Below are 10,353 nucleotides of genomic sequence, written 5' to 3'. Positions count from 1 at the left end.
TTTCTTAAAGCCGTTTTTGTACATGCTGTGCCTGCTGAACAAATCTGGTCATCTTTCCCTCCTGAGTGTTTGCAGAGATGGCTTCAGCTGTATTTAATTCTCCCACTAAAGAATGGTGGCTATTAGAGTATAATAATGACAGGAGCTAGAATCTGTAGTCTTCCTTTAGAACAAGATTTTATATGGCCTGGCTACTCATCAACTTAAACTTTTCTGATTACTTTGTTTCTCTTAGCAGAGTTGTCACAGTTACAAACTGCTCTTGCTTCCATTCCAGCCATGAAGGGAAGTAAATATTTTCTTGTAACATATAGACACAAACTAAGGGGTTTTAGTATTTATTATGGTATCAAAAGTATAAAACTGTACAAAATACAAAGGCAGAATGTGGCAGTGTTTTCTTTAAGCTGTCAAAAATTGTACTTAAATCTTACTGGTCATATTAAGAGCTAGGAAGTTTTGTTGAGGTATCATTACACAAAAAAAAAAAATTGTTTTATCCTTTTTTCTTTGAAGAAAATGTCTAGGTGAGCTTCCTAGTGAATTTTCCACACTTTATTTTAATGAATAATGCCTGTAGGAGCAAACAAGAGATGAAAGAGGAGGTAGTTCTCCATTTAGTTTACCTTAGAAATGACAAGTCTTGTTTTCATTTTCACTAGAGAGCCAGTAGATTGTTCAAGTGTCCAAGTCCTTACTGTGAGGTAATGAGGAACACAAAACAGATTTCTCTGCACAAATCTTGTAAGAGATTAACTACAAATACCAACCCAAACCCAAGCCACGCTGGACCTGGCCTTTGGTGGTGGAGGTTTTGGTTCAAAGACACAGACGTTCTTCCCTGTGTTCTGCATGTTTTACTCTTCTTTAAAAATAAAACACAGCTTTATTGGTAGTCCAGGAGGACTCACTGGGTACAATCTTTTTGTGGATAGGAATTGTCACTCAGCAGACAAGCTGGCCTTTCAAAAGCGAACTGACCACACACTTATCCTTTCCTGCTGCTATAATGTTTCAATTTCTTGGCTAGTTTTACTGGGCCTTTTATGTTAAACCTTATGCAGAAAGGATACAAGTTATTAACGTTCTTTTACAGCTAACACAAAGTAAAGGGTTTAAGTCCACTTTTTTAATAGTGACTATTTCAGTTGTGCCTCAGTTCCCCTTTTTTATTTTCTCATACAATAAAGTATGAAAGTAAATAAAGTTCACATTGCGCTTCTGGTTGCTTATCACACTGACAGCACTGGCTACCTTTGAAAACAGTAACAAGATCTGTGTTTCTGACACCTCAAAAGAGCACACCAGTTTGAAATCTTTTCAGGACTCAGTACTTGGCTGCGTACAAACCGTGCACGGAGCTTGGCAGTTCCCCACAAGCATCGGGCTGCCCGGCCCGCTCCGTCAATGCCCTGGTTGCTGCTATGATCTCACCACGCCTGCTGCCCAGCCCAGGCTGTAGTGAATCAAACTACATTCTTTCCTGAAAATGGACAGTTTTGCTTGTGTTTGAGACCAATGAAACATTTGCTATACATAAATTAAGTGCTTTAGAAAAAATCTGAGAACACATGTAAAGGCTGTTAACTTCTCACAAGTTTCAGCTGACCTCAGTACCACCTCTGGGAAGAGATGGCTCATTTCATATGTACATATCTATGTTACCAAAAGCACCACAAACAGTTCCTTCTTTTACAGCCACAATGTCTTCAATCTCCAGCATTTTCAAACTGCAGATAAATATGAAACAGCAGAACTTAAAAATGCTGCTTGCATAAATTACAGTTTCATACTCCTTGCAATGGACTCGTGGGATCCTTCTGTTCAAGACATTCCCTCTCGTCTCACATCCTGAGGTCACTGCTGCAATGACTTGGCACAGTCAGTCTCAGCTTCCTGATCTACTGTGAGCTGTAGGCTCCTGCAGCCAGCAGCAGGTTCCTGCGTGTGAAATGAAGATGAACAACTGGGGTTGATTTAGTCATGTATGTGCCCAGTAGCAAGTCCTGTGAGTTTTCAGGCAAGTTTATGTGTCCAGTGGCTGTAGTAAAGTCATCGGTTTCTAAATCTTCAAATGCCTTCACAGCATCCCACAGACGAACTGTGTTATCCATTGAACCTAAAAAGAAAAAAACAACAGTTTAAAGTATTTTGTTATAAAACAAATATAAAAAATGGTCCTGGGGAGCAAGTTAACAAAAATTAAAGCTCAGAAAGCAAAAGACTATAGCAAGACTCATACAGCATACTGAATGCACAGATCAAAGTTCCTAGTCCTTGCTGCTTTTGCTAAGCAAGTGAGGCTACTTTGTCTTTCTCAATTTAAGGAACTAATTATATCATTCCTCTTCAGAATTATGGAATACAATGGACACTTCACTGTTCCTGGTGAATTTTACCTGATGCTAAAATCTCCCCATCCCTACTGAATCTGAGCGCATAGATAGTGTCTGTGTGCCCTTTCAATTCGCCAACCATCAAGCCATGTCCAATATCCCACAGCAGAACTCTTCCATCTGTTGCTCCAGTAGCCAGGAATCGTCCATTAGGAGAAAATGCCAATGAATGAATTGGTCCCTAAAACAGACATGGAGAGGCAGAAAAACAAGTTAATTTAGTCTAGTCACATTCAGTCAGTCAAGCTGTGTTCAGAACAGAACTGTTTACAATCTCAGCATAGAAATAAAATCACTTTCCCGCTGTCAGTGATCTGCCTTTACCTTATGTCCAGTGAATATTCTTACACAATTCCCATTCAAAACATCCCAGAGCCTTATAGTCCTGTCTGCTGAGCCTGTAGCAATATAGTTGGAGTTTGGATGAAATCGGGTACACGTCACATCTGCCAGATGGCCTGCAAAGATCCGTAATGGCTGGTAGTGATCTGTTGCCCACAGACTGAAAAGAAAAGCTGTATTAATAAAAGAACCCTAAAGAAGTTCAGTCATTGTGTCTGTTGGAGCAACCTTAGAGGAAGCCACAAAAATGCTCAGAGGGCTGAAGTACCTCTGCAATGAGGAAAGGATAACAGTTTAGCCTGGAGAAGAGTTGGCTCTGGGGAAACCTTGTTGTGGCCTTTCAGTACTTAAAGGAGGATTAGAAGAAAGGTGGGGACAGACTTTTTATCAGGGCCTTTTTATCATTGCAACAGGACAAGGGATAATGATTTTAAACTAAAGGAAGGTAGATTTAATCTAGATATTAGGAAGACATGTTTTACAATGAAGGTAGTGAAACACCCAGGTTGCCCAGAGAGGTGGGAGATTCCCCATCCCTGGATACATTCAAGCTCAGGTTGGATGGGGCTCTAAGCAGCCTGATCTAGTTTAAGATGTCCCTGCTCATTGCAGGGCTGTTGGACTAGATAGCCTTTAAAGGTCCCTTCCAACCCAAACTGTACCATGATTCAACAACTGTTGCACAATGAGAATAAAAAAGTAATTGTGGAGTTATTTCTTATGGGTCAGTTTATTGAATTAGGGTGTTTTTTGGAAAAACATACTTTTCAGAATGGGGAAAAAAAGAATATTCTGTCAAGCTGTTCAACAATTAGAGGAGAATACTTCTAATCAGAGAGTCACTTAGGAGGACACCATCTCTTGAGTCATCAGGTATTACTAATGTGTGTTGAAAAGATAGAAAAAACATGAGATGATATAATGTGTGTTGAAAAAAAAGTAAAACCGCATTAACATTTATTCAGTATTTTAACTGACATAAAATTTCTTTTGAGTAATAGAGTAGGCAAGAGTATATCAGCTAATGAATTTCAGGCTTGATCCACCACAAACTGATCCAGATAAGTGAAAAACACATGCAGTTTCTTACCGAGCCACTCTGTCGTGTCCCCCAGACACAAAGTAATAACCATAAGGAGAGAACTGTGTATCCCAAACTGGATAATTGTGTCCTTTGTATCCCACCAAACACGTGAATGTTTGGAGACTCCACAATCTCACGGTGCCATCCTCAGAACAGGACAAAAGGTAGTTCCTGTCACAGGAGAAAGTATAGCATAAAACATATCAAACTTACACAGGGCTGTATAAATATTGCATTAACATTGTAAAATATCCATGACAGAAGTGTTCCCTCATCAGCACCAATTTGGCATGTCACCCATAAATCAGCATTTCAGTGCAGTAAGTGACAATAACCAATTCAAGCAGAACCCAGGCATAGGCCCTTATGCAAAAAAGATGATTTTACATTCATGATTAATTCTGATGGCACTTAATACTGAGGGGGAAAAAAACCAAAAAACACACCACAGAGGAGGTCTTTACTCATGAATTCCAGTTATAGGAAAAAATTACTAGTAAACTGCTACACTATATTATTTTTTAAAAGATCTTCTATTACAACTCTGGACAAAATTTCATGATTCCCTGAAAGAGAATTTATATCATGCTCTCATTCTCAAGTATAATTATAGACTTATACAATATTTGTTCCACACAAAGTTTACTTCTCAGCTGTGTCTGTAGGGGCTGTTTCCTGACTAAACACAAGCAAAAGCAAAACCTGAGACATTTAAAACTCTTTTCCACTGTCCAGACTCCCATTGTTACACAAAGCTTTATAATTTCTTATTTTAAAGATACTGTTCCATACATTCTGAAAATAAAGTCTCAATAGAATATGAGAAACTTGAAGTACAATGATGTGCTTCTGAGACTAAGTTTTGCAACAATCCAAATTATATCACTGATGTAGTACTTTTCCTCTCTATGTATCACTCAGTTAAAACCCAGCTTAAACTACAGCTTTCAAAACTGAAGTTTTGTCATCTAAGTCCTAAATCTCCAAAACAGTGCTGCTATAGTTGATTTCAATAATAGCTGACAGAGCTCAACACCCTGAACTTTATGAGCATTACAGTTTCTTACAAGCTACATGAGCAAGAATTGCTTTAACCTGGAAAAAGCTGCATTAAGAATATGTTCTCATTCAGGAGCATGCAATTAAAACTGAAGACAAGCAAACTAGTTAGCTTGTAAACTTTTACCTATCGGGACTGAAGCTGGTGCCATAGACAGGTCCACTGTGACCATATAAAATCTTCAACTCACTTGCTGTTTTCTCATCCATGATCCTCTCCAAGACATCATCTGATTCTTTGTCAATGAGACTGAGGTCTGCAAGATTTCAAAGTTCATGTATCAGAATAACTGTCAGAGGTTCAAAGATAAAAGTCATCATGACATCATCTCAGTTAAGTATCAATATTTAGAAATGTTTGCACAGTATCCAGAACACAAATGTCACAAGTTATGTATTCTCCTATTAAGTGTTATTGTCTTAATTACCTGCAGCTGTTTTCACACTACGTAGCTTTTTTGGAGTCACGGACCACACTCTGACAGTAGAGTCAGCAAAGCCTCCTACAATCATGCTGGAGTCATCTGTAATATCCACTGCAGTCAGACCCTACACACAAATATCCAGTTATACTGTTTGAATCTCTCATTATACATTGCAAATATTACAAAATCCTAAGAACTATTAAAAAGATAATTTGACTCATTTACAAAAATAGAGTGAATTACTGTAGGATAAACATAAACACACACAAATTCTTGTCCCATTAAAAATAAAGGTTTATGAATGAAGTGCAGTCAGAAGTGACAAAGAGTATTGCTTTTCAGTATTCCAGTGCAAAACACCTACTGCATTCTGTAGGAAACACTTAGGACAGAAAAAGCAAAAGAAGGAATTATAGCAAAATCCAAGCAAGCAAATCCAAGCAAAACCAAGGAACATGAAAATTTTGTAGTTTAAGGAGCCTTTGAGGAGAATTTTGAACATTTTGGAACATAAACTTGGCAATGTTTAATCCAAATACTCCAATTACCCTTGCCAACACTATTATTTTTTTTTTCTTTAGCAAGAGTGATGCTCATAATTTTGATCCCCTTAGCCCTATTACTCAAACTCTTTTACCAACCTGGTAAGCATTAAGGAATGTGTAGAAACAGATAGAGGGCAGGCACTCTGGCCCAAGACGCACTCGCCTCGCAGCTTCTTTCATATTCATTACTTTATCCAGCTTGTCAGAGTCTTTCAGCTCTGGCAGAGGAATTCTACATAAGAAGCACACATTTTTACAAAGTAAAAACACCTTCCTTACTGTTAATCCAGACAAAGTGAAACCTTTGCATGCAACCTCATACCTCAGTATTCAAATAAGAAACAAGAATTAGAAAATATGAACAACTATGTAGAAGACTGATGAGAAAGAGAGCCAGTAGGTTTCAGAATTTCAGACAGGTACGGGAACAAGATAAACAATTGAGTATGACCTGAAAAGATTAGTGGGTAACCAAGTAAAAGTTTGTCAAGGGAAATCTAGATTGACTTGATGGACAATGACAGAGGCTTATAAGCCAAGGGTTCCATGACCTCCCTTAGAAGTCTTACACCTAAAGCTGTGTACAGCCAAAATAGCCAAAATTACAAAAAATGCCATGTGAACAGAGATGCAGATTTGGCTTGACAAGACTGAATTTTAAAAACTTCTCTACACATCATTTCCTTGGTACCTGTTTTGGGGAGGAGCATTAGGGTCCTGTTTTTTACTTTTTGACCCTACATTATCTTTTTTAGGTTTTTTCTTCTTTGGCTTTCCTTCCTCATTTTCTCCTTCTTCATCTTCATCATCCAAAGGCACATCAAACTCCGGTTCTTTCAATAAGCCGAAGAAAACCTACCAGCCAATAAAAAAATCACACAAGACAAAAAAGTAATTGCTGTTCTTTCTGAAAACCAGATTTTTTAATAGTAACTTTTCAATGTAGTAGTCCAAGCAATAGAGCTGCCCCTTTACAGCTGCTCTGTTTAATATTACAGCATATATTACTGCTTGGCCCATAAGGAATGTAGTACATTTTCTTCTGGTTTACCCAGCCAACTGGGTAACTTGATCTGGACAACTCTAAGTTCTCCCACCATCTCTCAGTCCTTCCTTAAAGTGCAATCCCCACCCTGCCTCATTTATTTGTATAGTACTGTGGTACTACACACACAGCTCTTCTAGTAACAACTGGTAGCAAGTCAAAATTACTATCTATTGTACAAAAGAGGAAGCCAAAAAGTAAGGTGTCCATTTTAAAACTACAAAGTAATTAATGAGTTAGTTTAAGTTTAGTTCAGTGGGCTGAACACAAGGTTGTATCTCAAAAGGATCCAGCAGTTTCATCCACCTGACAGCAATACATCTTGATCTCTCTCTACTCCTGTCAACACCTGTTTGTACAGTTCTCTTCCTTTGTTCTGTTCATGCTGTCTTTTAAGATCTCAATTTATGACTGTCAATCTATACTAAGGTATCTCCCTGAAAGAGCAGGGAGATTTGTAAAAAGTGCAACAATCTTTGTCTCCTACCTTTGCTTTATTAGCCTCTCGTTTTGCCTCCCCAGCCAAGCTTCCAACCATAGCATCTATCTGTTGTTTACTGCGAGGCATTCCATCAAAGATATCAATGTAAAGATGCTCCTGAACAATGTTCCAGATCTGATTGTTCTGCTTTTCCTGCAGATGTCTCTTCAGGAGTTGGTAAGAGTCGCGGGAAATGCGCAGCACAAACTTGCTTGTTCTGAAGTCCAGCATGGTCTCATTACCTTTCATGTGCTCTTTTTTGGTTAAGCTCGACAATACACGCAGGTCATCCTGGTAATAGCACTCCTGATCCCCATGAAATCTATTGAAGCAATTTAAGATATGGTAAAAGGTTTAGTCACTCAACTTGTTATAAAATAGTTGTGGCAAGGGACATTTTAACTATTTACAGAACCATTTAAAGGGAAATAAAGTTATACTTTTGGATTGAAGTATTTCATGAAACAAATCCATGAAACAAATTAAAATCCTATTTTCTTCTCAAGTGATAAACAAGTGAAACATAGTAAGAGTACAGAAAGTTACAGATTAGCCAGAAATTAATTTCTTTAAACTCATTTGAAGATTTTCAATGTACATCCTATGATATCAGCAAATACTTATAGCATTAATTATTTTGGCATCTCAGTGCAATCTTCCAGTGATAAAAACTGACCCCACAATCTTTCCTTAAAACTGCAGAATCTCTTCATTGATACTTCTGCATCAGCACACCATTAACATGGTTCAAACTCTGTCAATGCACAGTTCACTAGTTTTCACATCTTCCTAACAGGAGATTGGAAAATAATTTAAGAACAGTTACTACAAACTATGGCACTGTTATCTGAGATTTCAATTCTCTTCAACTTTAGAGAAGAAAAGTATTACATACACATGTATATGCATAGAAATAGCTCACAGATTTAGCCAAAGTAGCAAACACAAAATAACAGAAATGTACAAATGAAATTGAATTACCTTTCAAAAAAAGACTTTGCCTCACTCTCATGTTGATTGTAGACCAATTCCAAGTACATGTGCACGAAAAGAGGATAAAAGAGCTGAGACAGCTCTGCCCGATGGCAGTCCAGGGAGCACTCGATGAAGTGTTTCAGGCCGCTGTAGTACTCCTCGTACAGCGTCGGGTCCCCCTGCTGGTTGTAGGCCGAGAGCACCGCGCTCACGTCCGGCTGGTCCTCCACAACCACCGCGCCTCCGACTGCAAAAGCACCAGCCAACAACAACAGCTGCTCAGACAGTCTGCAAGAGCCAGCAAACAAACAGCGGCCACAACCCCCTGGTCAGGTGAGCAAAACACGTCCTGTGCCCATTCAGCACCAAGGCTAAACAATGCAGGTGAGAGCACATCGGTCCAGCAGCCAGTTCTCTCCAGTAGTTTTTTGGGCCTTCCCTGCCAACTGTTGCTCACTTAGTGCCTAATTCAGCCACAATTTTAAGTGTAAAGGAAGAAGCCACTAACATCATCAGAATGAGTTATTTTACTGCTAGGGCTAGAAACTCTTAAACAAGGAGCAGAATGCAAGACATACCCACTATAATTATTTTGTTTCCAGTAAATAAGCAAGTTAAGTAGACTAAGTGAACAATTCACCAAGACCACCACACAACCATCACGGAGCAGGGACACTCAACACTGACAGTCCTGTTCTACACATCAGTTTTTACACAGTTCCATTGTTTTGTTTTTTATATAAAAACGATCATATCTGGTGATGTCAGGAACAAGCTGACTTCATGCTGTACACTCACTGGAACTCAGACTAGCAGTTCCTGAAATTCCATTATTCAGTAAAGCTGCCTCACAGAACACCTTGATTAACAGCACTTAGAACTGAATTATCCAAAGGACATCTCAAGTACTCAAACTCGATAAGAAATGCAGAAAGCCTCGCGTACAAATATCCCACAGCTCCTTCACCAAAACATCAGCAGTCTGTACATGAGACCTCTGTTCTCATCCCTGCGGCCAGACCCGGGACAATCCCCGCTAACTACAATGGAACCTTCCTGTTCCCGCTACTCGATCGGTTGTGATGGGACACAAATACGAACGGGAGCACTTCTCGCTTCACAGTGCTCCCTGCAAATGCGAGAGACACCCTGTCCTTGGTCCCTTGCTCCAGGAGAGACGGATTTCTCCACGGATTGTATGGAGAAATGAGACATCCAGGGACCTCCCGGAACGCCGAGGTAGACTCTCGGTGGCACCGAGAACCTGACACCGACCCTTGTGTCCCAGCCTAATGGAGAGCCCCCGAGGCTGCGAGCAGCACACGGGCTCCCCACTTCCCGGGGTTCCCGCCCAGAGGAGGGACCGACCCCGCAGTCCCGCGGGCCTCACCTTTCCCCGGCGGCACGGCGGCAACTGCAGCCACGCCGGGGCTGGAAGTCGCGACAGTGGCGACGTTGCCTCCTATGGCGACGGCGGCAGCGCCGGTGCCCCGGCCGAGCAGCGCCTCGCCGGAATCCGCGTCGCTGCCGGAGCCCCCCAGGAGCCCGGCGCTGGAGGGGCTGAGGGCGGCGGCACCCAGGTCGTCGCCGAGCAGGCGGGCTTCGCGACGTAGGATCTCCTCGGACTCGCGGAGGTTACTGCGCCGCAGGAACTGCAGTACGGCCACCAGCGTCTGCCGGTCCAACGCCGCCGGGGAGGCGGCCGGGCCCGGCGCCGCGGGCTTCGGGGGTGCCGCATCCCCACCGGCTCCCGCCGCCTCTCCCTCCGCCGCGGCGGCCGGGGCGGCGGCGGGAGCGGCGGCGGGAGGCACCGCGGGAGGCGGCGGCGGCGTCCCCGCCTCGGGGTCCGGCTGCACCGCCGCCACTTCTGCCGGCTCCTCATGCAGCGCCGCCATCTTGCGCCGCCTTCCATTCGCCGGCGGCTCACGGCTGCCGCCAGGCGCGGCCGCCCTTGCGACAGTGAGGGCAAAAGAAGGGCAGCGCTGCCGCTGCCTCCAGAAG

General features: G+C 41.9%; 1 protein-coding gene across 1 annotated transcript; it reads right to left on the bottom strand.

Annotated features, from left to right (window-relative positions):
* Positions 1-322: 322 nt before the first annotated feature.
* On the bottom strand, positions 323-10,290 carry TAF5 (TATA-box binding protein associated factor 5). Its single transcript, XM_071446313.1, has 11 exons — positions 9,743-10,290; positions 8,359-8,599; positions 7,384-7,699; positions 6,543-6,706; positions 5,948-6,083; positions 5,310-5,430; positions 5,009-5,138; positions 3,829-3,993; positions 2,721-2,898; positions 2,400-2,577; positions 323-2,119 (listed from the first exon to the last, which is right to left on the bottom strand). Exons 1-11 carry the CDS (start codon positions 10,245-10,247, stop codon positions 1,902-1,904), a joined length of 2,352 nt encoding a protein of 783 aa, XP_071302414.1. The 5' UTR covers positions 10,248-10,290; the 3' UTR covers positions 323-1,901.
* Between the last annotated feature and the right edge of the window lie 63 nt (positions 10,291-10,353).

The sequence above is a fragment of the Agelaius tricolor genome, unplaced genomic scaffold (genome assembly GCF_023055355.1).
Source record: "Agelaius tricolor isolate 1412-34295 unplaced genomic scaffold, bAgeTri1.0.p SCAF_22, whole genome shotgun sequence".
NCBI classification, from domain to species: Eukaryota; Metazoa; Chordata; class Aves; order Passeriformes; family Icteridae; genus Agelaius; species Agelaius tricolor.
This window is presented reverse-complemented; position numbering and strand designations above follow the sequence as displayed.

What these genes read in the sequence shown, in the direction of transcription:
- TAF5 (XM_071446313.1), bottom strand. Translation starts at nt 10,247, where the DNA reads ATGGCGGCGCTGCATGAGGAGCCGGCAGAAGTGGCGGCGGTGCAGCCG. An exon ending in CGCCGTGCCGCCGGGGAAAG is followed by an intron (nt 8,600 to 9,742) that starts GTGAGGCCCGCG and finishes GTGCTTTTGCAG; the next exon opens with TCGGAGGCGCGGTGGTTGTG. An exon ending in GAGAGGCTAATAAAGCAAAG is followed by an intron (nt 6,707 to 7,383) that starts GTAGGAGACAAA and finishes ATTGGCTGGTAG; the next exon opens with GTTTTCTTCGGCTTATTGAA.